Source organism: Struthio camelus, chromosome Z, assembly GCF_040807025.1.
Source record: "Struthio camelus isolate bStrCam1 chromosome Z, bStrCam1.hap1, whole genome shotgun sequence".
Taxonomy (NCBI): domain Eukaryota; kingdom Metazoa; phylum Chordata; class Aves; order Struthioniformes; family Struthionidae; genus Struthio; species Struthio camelus.
Window position 1 is genome coordinate 27,875,343 of NC_090982.1, and position 21,526 is coordinate 27,896,868.

General features: G+C 39.4%; 1 protein-coding gene across 1 annotated transcript in view; it reads right to left on the reverse strand.

Annotated features, from left to right (window-relative positions):
* The window catches only part of TRPM6 (transient receptor potential cation channel subfamily M member 6), a 99,947-nt gene that overhangs the window by 62,342 nt on the left and 16,079 nt on the right, over positions 1–21,526 (reverse strand). The window contains exons 3-10 of the mRNA XM_068927820.1: positions 11,864–11,943; positions 10,942–10,980; positions 6,312–6,492; positions 5,715–5,928; positions 3,903–4,027; positions 2,942–3,113; positions 1,444–1,618; positions 368–491 (exon numbers count right to left, since the gene is read on the reverse strand). Coding sequence (XP_068783921.1) covers positions 368–491; positions 1,444–1,618; positions 2,942–3,113; positions 3,903–4,027; positions 5,715–5,928; positions 6,312–6,492; positions 10,942–10,980; positions 11,864–11,943 — 1,110 coding nt within the window. The remainder of the gene's footprint in view (positions 1–367; positions 492–1,443; positions 1,619–2,941; positions 3,114–3,902; positions 4,028–5,714; positions 5,929–6,311; positions 6,493–10,941; positions 10,981–11,863; positions 11,944–21,526) is intronic.

The window sequence follows — 21,526 nt, forward strand, 5'->3', positions numbered from 1 at the left end:
AGACTTGAGAAGTCAACTAAACAGCTTCTGTGGAACGACCTACTATACACTGTAGTAAAACAAAGAATACACAAATCAGTTACTGGTGCTTTAAAAAAGAAAAAAAAAAAGGAAGAGAACTCATTTCATGTTGCCTTTTCAGGAGTTTTGACCAAACACACTAAGCTTCCTTTCCCCTGCAGTACATGGCTTGCACTGAAACCAGCAGAAATGCACATAGGAGCACAGACGCTCCCTTGTCATCTCTATATCAGAGATAAGGCTATTATTTTGCAGCCACCGAGCCCAAGCAAGCCCATTAGAGAAAGAGCAAAAAGGGTAACAGCGAACAAAGATATCTTAAAATCAGCATGCGAGCCCTACTCACGGATTCCCTGTGCTCCATGCACTCCATCAAAATGTGACATAGGTGGTTGGACTGTTTCTGCCCCAAATTAAAGGTGTTCTGAATCATTACTAAAACCTCCTCCTTCACATGAGGGCGCAGCTCCCTTAAGAACAGACATAAAAGCAAGAATAAGTATATTTTTGGCCATTTCATCCCACCCCAAATGACACCTCTGCCATAAAAGAAACCTGTGCTAAGCAGAGACACTTGAGAAACCTCTTTTACTTTCATTTCTCTGTTTACTTATTCCTCCTTTCTTTCAACAAAACACAGTAAAGGCATCACATAACATAAATTATTATTTACATAGCCATTACTTCTGACCACACACATAAACCATTAGAAATCAAGAAAAGAAAAAGTTAAGCGTTTCCAAAGGATTATTTATGAATACACAGCTAAAAAAACATTTTAAGTTTTGTAATGTTTTTCTCTCTTTCAGTATCCCAGCATCTGCAGCTGACCAAAGGCTCTGGGTTGCTGAGGCTGCACTGGAGGTGGCAGAAGGAATCACAGCTAGACAGGATGACAAATACAGGGCATATTGGAATACATCTGAAATATACTAGGACCTAAACCAAGGCTAGGGAGCACTGGTCCTCTTCCTATTTGAGACTGAGGCACCCATAGCCAATAATCCCAGCCCTAGTCTCAAAAGCTTTGTGTAACCCAAGCCCAAGCCCAGCTTTTACAATCCTGACAAGAGGGATGAAAAGATCGGGCCAAAAGCAGAGCAGGTATCTGGGGTCTCCCAACACCATCCATAGCCAGAAGCTAGAAACATTGAAATAACTCAGAATAGCTAGATGCAGTTTCAAAGTTTTCCTCTTGAGAAAAGCCTACTAATTTTGGCAGGATAGTTTTTTTAACACTGGGCTGAGGCAGAGAAGGAAGTAGTACTGTTCTTACTTCAGAGAAGTAAAAGCCAGCAGAAGCCCACAGCAAGGTCATTATAAGAGGCAGTAATCTCTTATCGCTCCAGTTTGGAGACAGGCATTTTCAGGTCCCTCCCAATATTGCAAACCAAGCAGGAGGTGCAGTATGCCACTACTCACCCTATATCACCCGTGTGTTTGTGGGTAAAAGCCAGGATATCTGCAGCTCTGCCAGTGCCCTCACAGACCACCACGGGGACAGCTGGACTGGCCCTCACGTACTCCCACACCATTAGGATCACATTGGGGCCTCCTTCCACCACCAACCCAACTACAGGTACACCTTGGCCCATTCCTGTTTCAAAACACACCTAACCAGTTACAAACAGGTCTTGGTTAAAACAAAAAAAAACACATCAGAATGTCTCATCAGTGAATACTTATGAAGGAATCTCACAGTAACTTCATGGTTAAACGGAGAGGAAATCACACCTTCACTATCACTTATATTTTTTAAGACCAACTTTCACAGAACAGAGCAAAAAGGTCATGAAAACCTCATGATGCAACTGTAAGCAGCCCTAGCATTGGAAAGGAGAAGAAAGCCCATACTACACAAAATATCCTTCTTCTGCACTTCACAATAGCTCGCACACATACAAGGACACTGATGCTGTTTGAAATGTGGTCCATATCCATTTGCTTGCCTATATACACAGAAAAGCAATTAGGCACTTTTTTGGCAGACTTTGACAAGTTTTACAGCAGCAGGGTGTTGTTTAATAATCAGAAATAACTGTCAAATAAGATGCAACAGAAATAGAAAAAACAATAGGAAATTCCAGTTACAAAAAGCCATATTAAGAAAAAATATTAGAGGCTGAATAAGAAGCTGTAAATGTGAACACATTAAAAAGATTTTGGGTAGGTTTCTAAGTCTGTAAAAACTATACCATGAGCTGATAAAGAAAGCAAGCATTCAATATTAGAACTCTGCAAATATCTGTTTAACACATATCATGATTTAAATCACTAGAACAGAAGCAGCTTTCAGAAATTGCTTATATGATCTACTCCATAAAAAGAAATACTTGTCTAGGTAATAAATAGTTTCTTTACAATTTCTATAACACAACTCAGTTACTGCATAGGCAAACAATGGAAGCGGAAGTTACAAAATCTGGCTAATAGAAACACTAACTAAAATTTCCGTTTTGCAAACAGTCTGTGTTTCTGTTCCACAGGAGGTCTGAGGTATGCAATGCAAGTACAATGAGGATAAAAGTATTATAAACAGACGGAGAAGGATTCGAGTGCTACTGAATCTGACAGTCTTACCACCTACCCAAAATGTTGGGAAATTATCTAGTGCTGATACAGAGACCACGCAAAACTGGAAAGTGAGCACATGCTCAGCACTTTCTGAATAATTTAATTTGATTAGAAGTTTCTGCAACTGAGAAACTAAAATCTGAGTTATCCCAAACACTTAATCTGAGAGTGCGCTCCTTTTCTTTTCTTCTGTTAGTCAGAGTTCACTCGAACTGAGTAACTTTCAACCCTAGTGAAATCCACGACAACTGAAGACACGCAGCATGTAACGGGAAATGCCAAGAATCCCCGTGACTTTTAGGACAGATTTTCAAACTGTGATAAATCTGACCAAGGCAGTACTCACTTGTGTGTATTTTTTGAAGTGATATGTGCTTCTCCAAATTCCTCCTGAGCATCATTTCATTCCCATACTTGCCTACTGTCCCATCATCTGCCATCAGGAAATGAGAATGCATGCTGTTGAGGGTACTGAGCTTGCTGAGTGGATTACCAAGAGTCTGGTACAGGCAAACTACCTGAGAAAATCAAAATAAAGGGATCCTCAAAGAAACCATCAAAATATTACCTTGTATATATTGCCTCACTTGAATGTATTTCTTTGTCACACTGTGTGGAAGTCTCCACTTATGCTTCCTGCTGCTCTAATCAAGCACGGGTTTTCATTTGATTCTTAACAGCAAAAAAATATAATTAATACCACAGAAAGCATTTATGATTAGGCTCACAGTCCTTAGTGGGGAGATGAGTTACTGCCTGCCTGTCTTTGTAACAGCTGAAACATAAAGGCATATTTTTCCCTGTTGTATTTCCACTAAGAAAAATATGAGCTCTCGTTTACACGGAATGATTTTGCCCGTAGTTGTCAAGTGTGTTTAAGCAGTTATGTAGATTGTATCCTCACATTTTCACTCACAAAAAATTCCAGTTGATGAATAAAAATTATGCATTTTAATAGCCTATTTGCATTCACCATTAACCTGTTTGCTTATCCTCAATCACATGACTGTCAAAATACATCATGTGCATGCACGAGACAATCGCCTAGTTAACTACAAAGTTTCAAAAAGGAATGCCAATTTCCTATGAGAAGAGAAACATTTTAAAACAACTACTTACAGATGAAAAGCAAAACACAGAGCCTCCACATGCAATAGAATTCAATTGCTGAGCATAACCTAAGATTTCTTTTATTGACAACAAAAATCGAACCAATGAAGCGAAGCAGGCAGAAAATGATGTAGGTAAGAAAGCTAAAACATCCCCTGAACATGAAGGTTTTTGCTAGCCAAATGTGTCCAACTCACATCTTTTCCAATGAGGTCCCTCTGGTTCTCAAGGATGCCCCACGGAGGGATCCCAACAGCGCAGATCTTCCGCAAGTACGGGGAGGCATGGCCTTTCAGCGCATCCCCCACATGCCTAGACACTCCTAAACACATAAGTAATCATCACTTTTCTGCTGCACTTGGATTCCTGATACAGGACACCAGTGAAAGGGTTTTTCATTATTTACTTTATTCTACGGTTATTATTTCTGTTCAAAATAAAACTCCTCACTCGTACATTTGACATGTACTGCAGGTATAGTAAGGTTCAGATGTAATGCACCAAAGTCAGCATGTATTTGTCTCTAGTACTATTCATATGTGTTGCTAATGGATCTATCTACCCACATAAAGACCTTATTATTTATATAAATATTCTCAGAAATAAGACTGAAACTAATGCCTTTGTTAGTATCTATAATAACATATAATACTTTGCTAATATATACTTATTATTACTTTATGCTTAATTTTTTAAACTGATTTTCATGTTTAACCATTTCAATTACTTTCATTGCACATTAAAGTTAGTACACTACACTTTTAGACTCTATTCTACCAAACATAACTTCTCACTCTTTTGGAAGACCTTAGAATGACAAACTAAGAGCAAAAAGAAAAGAAAAAAAACACAGAAAAAAAGATCATCTGAAGCATCCAAACATTCTAAAAGACATATTGGGATTTAATAAAGTTTTAAGTTAATGGGAAATAGTGATCTTTTCCATTTTTTCAATTCCTGTATGTCTCTATTTTTGTATTCAGCTAATTGAATGAATCTTTATTTCTTCTTGAGCTTGTTACTCCTTGCAACCTGAGCTAATACACATTAAGATTTTACTGTAAAGCAGCAATGTAAAGGTCAGATTTAGTCTAATAATGAGCACCAACACTTAGAACTAAGAAACTGATAGTTTAAAAACAAAAAAAAAAGCCCTCACACAAACAGAAACGTGTTTGAATGGCTTTGAACAAGTCAATTTAAAAAAAAAGTTTCATTTGTAGTTTTAGCTTACAGTTTTCAGATCATTCCTTCATCAAAAAGGATTAAATTAATCTAATAATGAATGCGCTACTTTTCAGCACATCCTTCACATTGTTCAAAACAAGAGGATTTTCTATATGATACAATCCTTCGTATGAGTGTCATGTCATATCCTGATTGCTTTACTGCTTCCAAGATGGCACAAAGCATAACCAAGCACCCCAGGTCATCTATCAGGTGTAAATGCAAAACCTCCCTGATGTACAGGATAGTATCCTTTAAGGCCACATGGTTGAATATCAGCCAAAAAAATAAGATTTTTTCAGTTCCTTGGCTTACTGAGCACTTCAGCTTCTGTGTGTAGTCTAGGGAATTTCAGATATTGTCAGGCCAGTTAACGGATTATCATAATTTAAAACTTTCTTAATTATAAAATAGGAACTAAATTTAGATTTGGAAACTGTTTTAAAGATGCTGATCACAGTCCTCAGAACCTGAATGTTTTAAGGCAGTAGATGAAATCCACTGCAGTGTAAGTTCTGGTTATCTACTATCAATTAGCACTGTGCTTCTTATAACATGCACAATACTCTTTCCTCTTTTAATAAAAAATGCTAAAAATACTCAGAATGCCAGCCAACAGCAGAGCAATCTGATGTCACTCTTTGCATTATGCACTACTCCTGAAAAAAATTCCTTTATTTCACGCTGGAATATCTTAAATTATCATACAAACAGCTACTTTGTATTTGCCCTAATTGCTCATATATGATGAAGACTGAAACAAAGAAAAAGAATTATACTACCGCTATTGATGCCTTCCGTAATTATCCATGCTCCCGTAGTCTCAGCAGCCTTGACCAATCCTTTGCTGAAAACCTGTTTGACCTTTGAGGGAAGCTTGAAATTTTGAATGCCTCCATGAACAGAGATCACTAGTTTTGGCAATTCCATCTGCCACTCTTTAACCATCAGGTGCAACAGCTGGTCCAAATTGCTATCATAAGAGAGTCTAATATACTGGAAGAAATAATCATGGGTAAAATAAATATCTTTTAAATATTTCAGGTGAAGAAAATGAAATATCTGAGAAAGTTCTCAGCTCTAATGTCTTAAAGATTTTGTGAAACGTTAGAACCTTTACAAATAAAGACAAATATTAATGTGATAGCATAAAAATATATCAGCGAGCCGTACAGAGAGCAAGTCAGGTTACTCTTAATCTCAGTGAAGCTCAACATAAGAATATTGTATACCCACTCAAATTTGAGTTATTTGTACGTTATCCTGTTCTTTCAGGACTAACAATTCACCCAACCCCACTTTTTGCCTTTCTTACACCAAAATTTAAAAAAGCAGGACATATTACCCAACACCTATTAAAAGTTAAATTAAACCCAAACCTTGGCATGGTAAGTATGATCTCCATCTTGGAAGTTGATCGTCCCAAATGCATCAGTTGGACTCGTCTTTGTGTGTTTTTGCACAGACCATTCTTCATCGCCTCTCTGCAGGGCAGCCTGATAGACTGGCCAGCTACAGTCTACTCCTGGGTGATCTCCAATCAGCCGTCCACAGCAACATCTCACATTAAAAATGAAGAAATGATTTTATATCATATGCACTAGCACATGGCTGTAGGATCTTGATCAGAATAGCCCAAATAGTTTTCTTGCAAAGATGGATTCTCTACCTTTCTGACACCAAATACAACAAAAATGAACTCAGATGAAAAAACTCACCAATGGCAAAATAGCATTGAATCATAAATATGTTTTGATAGATACATGATTTTTTTATACCTGGGGAACACCAATAACAGTTTGACAGTCCCACCAAGTAATTCTGATCTGAGTAATGCAGTTCAGATTTATTGGGGTCATACGTGAGCCTTAAGAAGAATATTTTGGGACATCAAGACTTTTTTGTGGTTATGACCACAGGCTATTGTAGGTATTGAAGAAGATCTTGGAGTTACGGTCTTTAATCAGGAGGAGAGAAGCGACATTAAGTCTACAGAGAAATGACCTTTATACTAACACCTGGACACCAGCAAATTGAATATATAAAATAAATTGACTGAAGTGCAACGTTAATGGAAATTTAGCAGATGTTCAGTTAGCTTTAAAACCTTGCAAGAGGATGAATAGCCTGGGCTCCAAATTCAATCAGTATTACTGCTATACAGGTTCTGACAGGCTTCGGACTGTTTTGCAGGATTAACTTTAATGTAATTTATAATGACACCTGACACTCCCGTTTCCCTTTAAACATTTTTGATGTTCAAATACTCTTGGGAAATTTAGAGAAATCCTTCTCTTCTACTCTGTGAGACATCAAGCAGCCTCCAACCTCCCAAACTGAATGAATTCCTTGGGACTCTGAAACATTACTTGTGGATCTAGGAGCAGATTAGAGGTAAACTCGATCTGCAAAACCCTGCAGAGGTAAAATGCACAAGGACAGAACATTTTCTATGGAGATTACAGAGAATTAACCGGTGCCAGACAAATGGATCAAAAAAAAAAAAAAAACTTAAGCAAATTAAGCAGGTTCACTGTTTTAAAAGGGCACTTTATGAGATCCAGAAAACAAATTTTATCTTTGCACTCCAGTTTTTCAGCACAGGCAAATAACATTTGATCTATTCAATGCTCTACAAAGGCAGACTAGAGAAGGGAGGCATCCCACTGTCTTGAAGAATTAATAACTCAGTTAAGCAACCTTTTTCCGTAGAGAATTAAAGAGCTGTTGAAACCTGGCACTGCAGAAAACTACCATCAAAATGTCAGCACATAAGAACTACCTCACATGTTGTTTTGCCTTACAGAGTCACATTAGTAGCCCTTTCTAGAGCAACATCAACTGCAGCAACCTGCCTTTTCATAGCAAAGATCCTGTGGAAAGGAACTAACTATCTCACATGACAAATCAGTGCACTAATCTTGAAAACGAGAGGGCCAATGAACACAAAATTATTTTAGTAAATAGCGTTTGCACTGCATGCTTAACGTTTAAACACAAATGCACACAGGGATCAGCGCATTTGCAGATTGCCTCAGTTACAGTGAGCAGCCAGTGGAGGACTGCCCATGGACCTAACACACGCACTGCAGGGTGTATACACCCGCTTTCAGACCTAAGATTACCATACCATTTGAGTATGAACTCAAAAGGACTGGTATTTCCCAAAGAGTCTGCTCTGCTCCAAGTTGTCACGCTCTCTCTAGGCACCTAGCAGGAAAGGAAAAGGCACAAGTAACTCCTGAGCTATCTGGAAGGTCAAAAGCTGAGACCAGTAAGCTTTCAGGAAGGGTGAGGAAATCAAATCACAACATTATATCGAGCAACTTGTATTTTGCTGTAATTCTTTGTGCTGTATGTTTAGTGACAGGGCTCAAGAAGAAGAGGAGCCAGCAGACAGGGTGAGGAGCGAGTGAGGGACTGCTCACGAGCACTCGCCGCACGTAAGTCCCTGGGACCCAATGGGCTGCACGCCAGGGTGCTGAGGGAGCTGGCAGATGTCCTCGCAAGGCCACTATACATCAGCCTGGACCAGTTGTGGTGACTGGGGGAGGTCCCGAGCAACTGGCAAAAGGTTAACTTTGCAGATATCTGCAAAAAAGGGCAAAACTTAATCTCGGGAACAGCAGGCTGGTTAGCATCACTTTGGTCCCTGGGAAAATTATGGAGTGAGTCCTCTTGGAGCATGTTTCTGAGCACCAGGTGGAGAAGATGGTGTTTGGGAGCAGTCAGCGTGGATTTACCAAGGGTAACACATGCGTGACCAATTTGACTGCTTTCTGTGATAAAATGAGCGGATTTGAGGATGAGGGGAGGGCAGTGGATGCCATTTACCTCAACTTCAGCGAGGTTTTTGGCTCCGTCTCCCGGTATTCTTGTGTCCAAACTGGGATGTTATTTTCCGGGTGAGAGGGTAAAAGCGAGACGGGTAAAAGACTGGTTGAGGGTCGGGCTCAGAGGGCGGTGGTCATGGGTGGTGCCCTACGGGGAGGCCGGGGCCGGCGGGGCACCGCGGGGCCTCTGCCGGGGCCTGTCCTGCTGGCCGTCCCCACGCGTGACCGGGGCAGGGGACGAGGGCCCTCCGGCCGGCCGCCAACGGCCCTGAGCGTGGGGCGCCGGTGGCCGCGCGGGAGGGCAGCCGCCGTCCGGAGGGCCCCGGCCGGGCAGGAGGAAGCGGCCTAGGGGCCCCGGCGGGACGTGGCGAGGACGAGGGCGCCGACGGTCGGCCGGGCCGGGCCGGGGGGAGCTCGGGGCAGGCGGTGGGGCCGGGGCTGCCGGGCCAGGACCTCCGGCTGTCCCTGCCAGCCCGATTTATCCTATTACCCTATCATGCACGGTTTCAAAGCGTCTTTGCAATAGCTCTTCCTTCCTTACTTTAAAGGCTCACCAAGCTGCTAGGGAGGAAGGGAGTGATGTGGAGCAATGCAGCAACAGCACCCTGGAAAAGCTGTACTTTGAGCAACCAGGAGAAACTTGGAGGGTCAACAGTGACATAAAAGTAACTGCAGTAACAACATGCCAGAAGCCAGTGCCCTAGCGGGCAGCACTTCAGAGCTGGTGTCCAAGAAATGCGCCTGAAAGGTCAGATGCAGGGATAACTCACAAAAGCAACAGAGATGCACAAGGACCCAGAGGTTCAGCACCACATTGCTGAATATCCACACAGTGAGCTCAGTCTGAGTGCCCTGGCGCAGCCACCCGGGAGGTGTTTGGGAGCACAGCAGGGGAGGGGAGGTAGGCTATTTCAACACCCTGGGAAGCCATGGGCAAACAAATGTGCCAATAAATTACTCAAATTTGATTAGCAAGTACTTAAAGGCATTATTCTGCTTAGCATTAGCAAACAGTTGCGTAACCCACTCATGAACTGACTGCAAACCTTGGAAGCTCTCTTTAAACAACAACGTTCTGATATTCCATTTGGGGAGAAAAAAATAAAAAGCTCATTTGCCTCAAGGTATTAGGTCAAATTATAGTATACACCAAGTACATTCACAACAATTTTTGATTGCTGTGAAAAATATATAAATCTCAAGAGGCTTATCACTAGTTTCTTTTCTGATCTAATAAACATAATATAACCAATTTTAACACGCATGTGGAAATGCTTTTCTCTTATTGAAAGAAAAACTCTGCTAGAATAAAGATATGTGTGCACCTTAAAACACACAAGAAAAAAGATGACTATCTTTTGGGAGAATGTACCTGGAAGATAATGGCTGATGGAAATGAACACCAGATACCCACACACAGCCTGCATATATAGACAGACGGACAAATAGGATTCACATAAATTTTAAAAGCAGGAAAATGCACACCAAAAAGTGAAGGTAATAACAGCAAGAGCAGAACAAAATCCAAATCTATGAGATCGCTTTACAAAGAAAGGTAAAAGAGAAAAAGAATTTAGTAAGAAAACACTGTGGGGTGCACACTCCCACCTTCTCTCCTTCTTCTGACTCCCCTCCCTGCTCCCACCATATCACACACCAGTTAAAAGGATCAAAACGATGTAAATTTTGTTGTTTGCCTTCCCAAAAGCAAGAATTCAGAACAGCCAGTACAATGAAGATGATAAAAATCTTTTAAAACATCGTCATCATCAGGGATGTGTCTATTGCCTTCTTCCTTACCCCTTCATTTTGTTCCTCCCTTTTCCCTAGTTTTTCCTGTTCTCCACTGCTTTCCTCTCCCTCTTTTTTATGGCACCCAGGATATAGCTGGAATTGTTACCCACTTAGAGACACATTTCTACCTTTCATTCCTCAAGAGAAGATAAGACAAAGACACCTGCAGAAGTCCTTTGGATAAAATGTTGTACTTTGAGTAAATTGATTGTTATCATATAATTTGTTGTACCAGGGTTTACAGTAAAACTATCCCCAGGAACACTCTTATGACATTTCCAGAGGAAGGATATTTTTGTTATTGTTGCTTCCTAGACCAGAAAGGTCCATTTTTACTTTAGCTCATTTTAAAAAGTACAGACTTTCATTTATAAAGCCTTACCTGATTAAATTCTGGCAAACTTGACATCCTGCAGGACATCTGTGACAACAAATGAATAATTAATGCATGCATGTATAAAAGAAAGTACCTGCAATGGTATTCTTGAAATATCTATTCACTCGTGGAAAAATTCTAATCAACAGAATTAAAGGTTGTGTACTTCTGCATTCAACCTAGAAAGATTTACTGCACAGCTTCAGTGATTTGTTTAGAATTTTGCATCTCAGATTGTATGTCAAATCTGCATTTCACAGATGAGTTATCATTTACACTGTCCATGTGTTCAAAACAATATGATCCGAATTACAAGTTTTCACCCCCGAGATGTGATTTCACCAAATTTATTTAGGTAATACAACCTATTAGTTACACCATCTGGAGGGCACGATCTGGAAGGTTTGTATTTTCAATTCCTCAAACCTGGATTGAACATTTGATTTGTTTTCTTACTGTTCTCACATTCTTTGCCAGCCTGAGCAGAAACCTGCATCTCAGAGTACCATAAGCAACAGCAGACATTATTTCTAACATAAAGCAGATTCTGTTTTAGTCCTTCGAGAAAGGGAAAAAGCCAGCAAAACAGGACTAAGAATTCCTGGGCAGTAGTAATTTAACATTAAGAAGAACATCATTTGCCTCTCTCAGTTGAGCATCATACTACAATTTTAGTTACTGGACTGAGAGCAACATATCTGAGAAGTTCAGGAAGGTTAATAGCTGCCAATTTCTAACTTAAACAAACAGCCTAATTTTAAATATACTGGTGGCAGTATCTACAAAAACTCATAAGTATCAGCAGTCACCAACTGGGCCATCACAAAACTGCGAAGAACTGCACCAAACATTGCACACAATGCGCATAAAAATTTATTCTGATTCTTTCTAAACGTAGCAGAAAGAAAAGTGAAATTCACTGTTTTACCTGTGAGGATCTTTTGAACTGGGAATGATGTTAGCACAGTCTCTCTTACTGAAGACCTCTTCGATCCAAGACTTTGGTGACTGAAAAGACATAACTGTATTCCTAAACTTCAGAACATAACATCAAAAACTGCATTATAATATCGATATTGCTGTATATGCTGAACATCTCTGATTCCCATCATGGTGCTAGATTAAATCAAATGCTATGGGCTGAAGCTACAGCTATAACTCTGACCAGTCCCAGCCGTTCACTCCCAAGGTTTACAGAGCTCCATATAATTATGAATACTGAGATTTATGTCTGCCTCTATTAATGAATATGAAAACAGTTTAGAGGACCACTATAAAACACATATAAAATAGAAGAAGCGGCTATGATGAATTGGAAATGGAAACGGGAAAACGAGGAGTTGCTTAAACGACTATACATTCCTAAATATTTTTTAATTATTTGTATTTATTTAACCAGAAAGAGATGATTGATTCCTTTTTTTAACCACTGTTATTAAGTTTTAAGAACCGGTGTTTTCTGGTTACATGTTTACTGAACTAGGACTACAGTGAAACGCAAAATGCAAAAAACTGAGACCCTACTGAAAGACCAGCTCTAGCACTAAGCAGTAATGTCAAGAGGGATTTTTCCACTGACCTCCAGGGGCTCTGCGAAAACTGACTTGATAAAGTCTGTGTAGCTGCGTTAATAGTCACTGTGGTACAGAGATTTTTCAAAGAATCTCTCCTGGAGTTTTGGAACCTCTTCCAGTCTATCAGGACCAAAATTCCGAAAAGCAATAATGGGTTTTGGATGCCAAACTTTGAAAACTCCAGGCCTGAATTTATGAAATACTGGAGCACAGGAAAATCAACTTGCAGTTAATCTGAGCTGCCACCACAACAAAACAGGTAATAGATAGGTAGAAAGTAAATACAATTATACTGATCAAAATTGTCTCGTTGCTTCTCATACTGTTCCTCTCTCTGCCTTTTGCCTATCTTAGACAGCAAGCTCTAGGACAGGGGACAGCATGGTCCTGGTTTATAATTAGGCATACAAGGCAAATAATAAACACTGACTCCTTACTTACTTCTAATGTTCGCAAACAATTATCCCTGCACAGTACACATCTGCCTTGTAAAAATGTTTATGATGAATACCTGTCTCCAAGCCTGTTTGTAAAAGGTCTCTTTCATATCACAAATTAGTAAAGAATTAAATTCATGAGAGTCTGTAATCCAACTGATTAAGAAAACTCCTGGGAGCATTTTACGGTTGGAGTTCTGCAATAATTCTTACAAGAGAGAATACCTCTCTCATCTGCTGAATGGAATTACAATCCTTAATAAAACAGGTCTGTTTGAGGTTTCGTACTTTTGCTTCACATCCTCAAATATTACCTGCCCCCACATAATCTTATAGGTAATCGTTTGGTTATGGAAAGTCAAGAGCTGTATCAATGAAATAACAACATGTCTGAAGGTTTGGATCCAGCTTCCATCAAAACCAATGGGAGTCGTTCTGTGATTTTAATGTAGCTGAATCAGGCCCTCATTGATAAAGATGAAAGAGTTTACTAAAAAATAGCTTGCTAGTATTAATGTGCATGTGCATTCTTCTGGGAACAACTAACTGAACTGTTTCCGGCTGAGCTCAGAATGAAGGCATATTACCATGGCAGATGCTCAGGGCTGCACAGAGCAAGGCATGCAGGAAAATTAATTATCTTTGAAAGAGGCCTACTGAAGACAAGACACAAAAATTCAATCCAAAGAAAAGCCTGAGAAGCAGCAGAACAGATTTCATTTTTTTAAAGCAGCAGGATTTTCATTAGCAACCAGTATTGCTTCATGCTTCATTCCCAAACCACTTCATCCTAATTGCTTGAGTGATCAAGGAAAACACTGAAATGTTTCTGATATTACAACATCAAGGGACTCTGCTTTTTCTGAAATCCATTTCCTGTAGATATTACTCTTGACCTATCAGAAGCAGAAAATAAAAAAAAAATTATTTTATGGGATGCCTTGAATAAAAAGGCTTTTTTTAAAATATATCTACTTTAGTAAACTTCTCATTACCAAGTGAGTATAATGGAATGGCTGGGATAATCACTCAGGTAATCCACATGTGAATACACCTAAGAAAGGATGTCAAAGAAGTTTTTATCTCCAAAGGTCAACATTTCTTCTGATGCCATCACACAATGCAAGTTAAAATAGAAATTTTTTTTAAAGAAGTGAGGATAAATCATCTGCTATGCTACAGCTTTTTAGTGTAGTTATTTCAAATCAAAAGATACCTTTGCTCTGCATAATCCTGAGGAACGGCAATAAACTGTGCTAGCCAGCATTACGGTATGTAGTAAGGGACATATAAAGGCATCTTTATTATCAGCTTTTTGAATATCTAGTCTGCCACCTAAAAGAACATACCTTATTTTTAAAAAATCATTCTTTTTTTTTTGTTTCAGGTCTTTAGTTTTTTGTTTTTGTTTTTAAGATAAAAGTAATGTTTAAAATTCTGGATGTTTTGCATAACATTTTACCAATCGGCCCAATAGCATTCTTTTTTCCTGCAGCTGAGATAGTAGCAGCAGCATTTCACCACGCAACATAGCTAATCACCTGGCTAATCACAAGGGGTCAGACTGAAGGCCTAACAAGTCAGCAGAAAGAATCCTATTGACTCCAATGAGCTTTGGATCGGATGCCATGAACCTAACCTTGCCACTGTAGAGTCATTGCCAAAATTCCCATTTGCCTCAAATAAACAAGACTGTTATGAAATGAATTTGATCCTTGAATCTTGAAACGCCAAGGATACGTATCTCCTAATGGTATAGCTGCTACAAGCATAACTACTCAACACCTTTAACTCAACTTAAGGATTCTTAGACTTTAAGAATTCCTCAGTAATAAGGACGGATACCATTTCAAAGTAAATTTGATAAAATACTGGGAATTTTCACCCTGCTCTGCAAAGAAATAGAAGAAATCTTCCTATACAGATATTTCAACAGTAATCTTTGATTATTTACAGAAAGTTTGCCAGAGGCCACATTGCATTGGCTCTTATCCTTGCTTCTGTAATTTTTATATTAAAACAATAATAATGCTTGGATCGCATGTCATCTGTATATGCTCATGATGAAGCCTGCCTAAAACTCTGTAACTTTAAGTCTGGTTTTCATATCAAATTATGAACAAGGGAATACAGCAAAAAACAGCTGGCAAAGTATCAAACACTATTGTCCTTAGTGAAGTTCCTTAAAGAGATGGTGTTAAAAAAAAGGAAAAAATTAAATACAAGTCTGCATAACTGCATATCATTTTCTGAAGCACTACAAGTTACAGAACTGAAGGAGAGACATTTGCCATTATTTTTGTATAAAATTGACCGGAAATCTTCACATGCTGTGTAAATTTAGCCCATAACAACAGCATCCATTTCTTAATCTAATGCTTTAACAAGGTTTCTAAATTCACAGCTAATCAGGAAAAGGGTTGTAATGCTTCATACTTTTTACAGTCATCTGACGACTTCAGGATTAGGCAAGTGAACATGCAGAGACTTCTGAGCTTCAATTCATTTGCTTTTGGTTCCTAGCTTTCTAAATTATCTCTATAATACATACGTTTCTTTCATAAAATTGTGGTTAACATTTCAGAATTGTGATCATTTAATTAAACATCGACAATAAATTAAAATTTCTCCCTTCACTATAATGATATATATGTACTCCAAGCTGAAATCAGCCTGTGCCATCTCTGTCACTAAACCCTGACAGAGACAAAAATACAACTGCGTGTTTCTTCATACTGGTAAATTTCTTTTATGATATACAGGAGACCTAAAACCAAGTTTATATTGGAATTTTGTTTCCAGAAAGTTCTGAGACCTTTATTTGGGAGTTTTGCCTTCTCATTTCTCGCCAGTCTGAGGATTAGGCTTGCTGCTGATGTTTCCCTGCCGCAGAAGAGGCTTTGGAGATTTCTAGACTGATTTAGTCAATGGAGTGGGAAGAGTTTGGCTCTGAAATTTCAGGCACATGAATAGTTTTTAGAAAACTGCTTTTAATCACTTCTCCAATATCTTTAGTGTCTGATATCCTTACATATTGTGATATTAAAGGGACACCGCCAGGTCAAATGTAGTTAAACGTAGATAAGTTAAAGATGAGGATTTCCAGAAGTAAAGGCAGAGACCAGAGAATAAAATTTAGAAAAACACATGCATCGCTTACTGCTTTCCAATCTTTGGAGGCAGAGAGTGACAGCGGACAAAACTTACAACCCAGCCTAGTACAACAACCCGTCCCCCAAGGCGGCCAGGCTGTGTGCTTCACTGTTGCTCTCTCACGCAGGGTCCTGCAGCGCTGGCTGGGAGACATTGCCCAAACTGAGGAGGGGTCCCGGCGCTGCCACCATCCCCCTCTCCATCCAGGGTCACTAAGCAGCTATGCAGCAGTTAACACATTTGTGTCAGAGGAACTGCACACAGATCCATGTGCTTACGCGCTATGTTTGCACCAGCGCGAGGCTCGTTACTAATTTCAGCACTCACCCATGGGGAACTTTTCCATTCTCGTGTCTACTTGCTTCAGCCCATGCCCGCCCCACCCCCTCATAAAGGACTTGTCAGAGTCAAAGCTTTTAGATGCCCTGCACCAATTAAACACCGATAAGTAGGGGCTAATGTGCATTTGTCCTGCTCTGGAATTAGCCTTACTAAATCAAGGTCTGCACCAAACATTCAGCCCCTTCAAGATCAGACAATAAGCATTGTTCACTGGTTGAGTATCAAACTTAGAAAAACTAGGTTACACTGTAAATACTACACAACAAAATTTCTTGGTACAATTAACTGCATTAATGTCCCTTTTCAGGTGAAGGCATAGATACAAACATTTTCTGAAGAAACAACACACTGCTCCCAACATGGTCAAACATCCTATCGAAGGAAACTAAAAAGCACACATCTCAGCATCAGAATAACTTCATTTATTATTGAAACATAAACATCTCTCCCACAAAAAAGCAGCTGTCTTTGATAACACACTGTAGATCTAGAAATGAGCAGATAATGAGAAATTATATAATGAGTAGCCAATTTATATAACAGGCAAAATTATTATTATTTATTTTACTATATTATTAATAATATATTATTTATAATATATGATTTTAATAATATATTATTATTATTAACAACATATTAATAATATTATAATATTATTATATTATGTATTTAGGCAAAATGCAACTGTGCTGGAATCTAGCCAGAACAACCAAGCTGCAAGTCCCTGATTAAAACTGCAGGGAATTTGTACAGACAACACAGAGATCAATGGATTCCTATCTTCTATCTTAGCCAAAATACAATTTCTTCAAGAGGTGATAGGTACTGCCAAGCACTATGCACTAGCTGTGCACAGACTCCACTACACACAAACACTTTTCTAAGTCACTTCTCAAGAATTTGCATATTCCTGCAGATCTTAACTATTAGAGCCAATATTTCTGCATATCTGGTGAGATGGGTAGAATTTCAGCAAAACACGGTATAGTTATATGTGATATAACTATGCTGGTTAAGAAACATTTAGTTACCCTTAACACGATGAGAAGAAAACAAATACCAAATAGCAGCATGGCTAATAGATTTCCCCCCGGACTCCAATACGCTAGTCCAATGGCTCTAAAGAAATTTGCTACTAGCGGCAAGGATTAGAAAGATCAGAAAGACCCAGAATACACATTCATTGCGTGGGAAATAGAGAGATACTTTTCTCCTGTAATTGTACCCTGTGGGAGACCAATACAGGGCAGGGTATGATCAATCCTTATTCACATACAAAGTGAGGGGAGAGAGGGAAGGATTTCCCATTTGCACAGCCACTGCAAGTATCCACCGTGTCTGTGCCCAGTAGATTATTCTAAACTATTTTAAACCCTCTTAAAAATTAACTAGACATACAGCAAGTCACTCACAAGAACATTACGTACCTGAAATGCAGCCAGTGTCCTTGTAAGCCAAAGCTCAGACTGTCTTGAATGCTTACAAGCTATAAGCAAAATTGTATCTCTCGAACCTGTAGCCCTGGGAACTCTTCCTGAGCTCTAAAAGCCAAGCTGAGCTTACAGGTATCATCATTTTATACGTAATAATTTTTAACTCAAAAACAGGATGCCAGCAATATTTCTGGCTTTCACTGCCACTGCTGTTACTCCTAGCATTAAAGAGATTTCCAACAGGCTGTATGAGCTTTTCAGGGCAGAGACTTTCTGGTTCAGCATCTATTACATGCACGCTTATGACATTAAATAATGTAACAGCCGATCATAACAAAGAGCAACACTTCAGATTCATGTAGGGAAGAAGTGTAGTGTAAAACTTCAGAGGGACATGCAATAAAACATGAACTTAGTGTGAGGATTTCAGTAAACTCCCCTATCTTCTAGGGTTTCTCTGTGTATAGGCTACATTGCTGCAAGATAACAGCCTGGCTTTGTAACACAGACATGCCATGGTTTCCTTCCTCTGTCACTACTGAAATAGTGCATCATTGCATCTTTTATTAAGTAATACATTTTGCTTTTCCATACATTCTCACACACTTTTTGCCCAAGTGTTCAGGACCCTGTACATCAGCGGAGGTACTGCCTTATAAGCCTTTGAACTTGCAAGAAAACTTTCATCCCCACATTTCCAAAAGACACATAGGAGTATTGTGCAAATAATTTAATTTGAATGTTTTCACTGCTGTTCAATGTTTCAGTAAGTCCAACTATAAAAAACAGCTATCAGTTAATCCCAACCTGCCATTGTTGGAAGTCTGCAGACTCCACAGCATTGAAAAGTTTCTCTTTTTTCCCCTTCAAAAGATAAAAGATCATTGCAAGTCACTGCAGAATTTCTGTGATTATCTGCTGGTAATTCATTCAACCATACCCACCATTAAGTATTTTCAAATGTTCCTAGATACTTCCACTGATAGAGGAGGAGTCACTTACGCTGACAGGGTAAACGTAGACCCAAGTTTGAGAACTTGTTAAAGACCGCACTTGAAAGCTAAGTATGTATGGCTAAGTGCTTTTCTGGATTGTGGCCTTACATCAAAGGCTCAGGAAAACATATCCAAAATTTTGATCAAAACTTAGCCAGTTAAAGAACCCCCCTCGACTGTACCAGGCTTTCCAGCACATAGCTTGGGACCTCAGAGTGGACCACATGACACAATTGCAAGAACACTTCTCATGTTTCCAGCACCAGGAAATGTTTCCAGTGCACATAACGCACTAGCACATGCAAATAGCAGCAGGTCACGAAAACAAAAAGGAGGAAATATTAAATAGTGAATTCTCTCCTTGTTGCTGTCAAAGATCCTCTAACTTCACCCTTGGAGTACAGAACCAGCCAAGTGAAGGAAAGTTTAGCCCGCAGGCTGAAAGATTAAGCCTTTAATTATATTTTTCCTACTTAATTAAATTAATTAATTAAGCCTCGCTGCTATCATTGAACCTGTAACGTTTTGGAAAAACACATCAGGCAACGCTGCCCTGAGAGCCCTCGCTGCTCCAGCTGCAGCCGCTCACGGAGGGAGCCAGCACTTGCAGCGGGAGAGCCTGAGCCGGCATCCCCGGTGCCCTGCACATTCAGGGCATGAGGCTACGCAAAGCGAAGGGCACCAAGGCTTTCGTCTCTGCATGCCTGCCAATAGCCTAGGCTTCTGCAAATGAACTAAACATAGGCAATCTCAAGTCACAGTTCATTTTCCTCTACCCCACCCTTGAAGCAGGCTCCGAAGGTGCTGCTAAAAATTCTATTTTATGCCTGGCCTGGCCTTAGACATCTGCAAATTACTTGAAAACAGGACAGAATCAGTATGAGCATTAGCTGGTTCTCTGGTCACGTCCACCAGCTGGTATCAGCAAAAAGTCTCTATGACAAGAAACAGAATTGGGCCTTCTGCTAAAAATAGCCAGTCCAAAACCTATTGCTCTAAAAGCGCTGCCACCTTTGAGAAAGTTTGGATCTGGCTATGCTCCATAATTGCGACGCACTTAAACAATGGAAAAAATCTGTGCTTAAAGCTGGTGGCAGCTATCTTGCATATATTGCCAAGTAGAATATAGCATACTTCTGTATATTATCTCTTATTCTCCCATAAAACTAGTTCAATGATCTGTGTAAGATGTGAATTGTTTAACAACTAGTCATAAAAAAAGATATAGAAAGATATTAACTGACAGAAAACAGTCCAAATTGCAGGAAGAATGATATGACACTTGAAACTTGTAACAAACAACAGAGCAGGCACCACTAATAGAGCAAGAAATGGCAGATGAATCTAAATTATGGCTGCCAAAAACTGCAAATCTCTTCATATAAAAATGGCTCTACTTTGTCTACTTTGGAGACAAAAGTTGCAGGTTCCTTTAATGAACACTCCTGCCTGCCTCAGGGCCAAAGTTTCTAAGGTCAGTAATACTATTCATATCACAAAGAAAATAAAGGATTCGGTCTTCTTTCTAATGCAGTAGCAAATTCAGGCAAGTTACATTTGAAATAATGTTGTTCTAAGTTATTTTAAACTGGTCAAAATTCAAGGAAACATAAGAAATTGGTGCTTCAGGCATGTTATTCAGAAGGTCAGCACAACACTTCAAGCCTTGCTCAGGTTTCCACTTTAGGAGGAAATGGCAGCGCTTGCTCTTTGTCCAGCACTTGAGGTTAGCAAAGAGCTACTAATCAACTTGCTATTTTTAAAACTGGGACTCACGTACCGGGCACTGAGCGATCCCAGAGGTCAGCCACCTACTGTTCTTATAAAAGCATTCCTCTATCAACGGGTTCAAATTTATATAACAATTTTACAAAGCTCTTCCTGGTTTAAACCAGATATAGCCGTACTTGCATTGGATTATAATCACTTGTGGCTCGCACCTCACCATTATTTGCTGAACCTATAAGACCTATTTCATATACTCATATTGCCAAATGCAGCTTTACAGTAAACATTATTTGCCACTGATCACTTGTCAAAGATTTCCTCTCATACCCATCAAACTTCACACGTAATTATGTTGCTTGAATATTTTTAGTCTGCCCAAGAAAGCTCACATTTTGCTCCGTGTTCAAGTCAAAATGTTCCTGTGCTCTTAAAAATAAAATTTTTAGTCCTATTTCTAAGTTTCTCCACATATTTAGCCTCTGCATATATTAAGTCGTACTGAAATATAACCTGCTGCCTGCATTTTTCCAAAAGACTTTCCTCTTTCTTGCACCTTGCCTATCTCTGTCCTCTCTGAGATGGACAGTTCAAGAGATCTCTCCGTCACAAAGAGAAAAAAGCTGAAGACAGGAAGAGAGGGAAATTAGATTTGATACTAGCTGATACATTTTTAAGCTTTCTTTTGTTTACTTTATATTTTCACAACCAGCGAATTAACAATAGCGAGAGAGGAGACAGAAGACAGGATATGTCTAAAGAATCTAAAAGGGAAAACAAACACAGTCTGCAAGATCCAGCTGGAGGAAGCACAAAAGGCTCCAGGAAGTTACAGCTTGATATAAATCCATATTAAACTATAGTACTACAAAGTTTAAAGGATGTGAACCTGCAACATTGCTGGCTTCTAGAGCCATGGGATCATCTGTGTT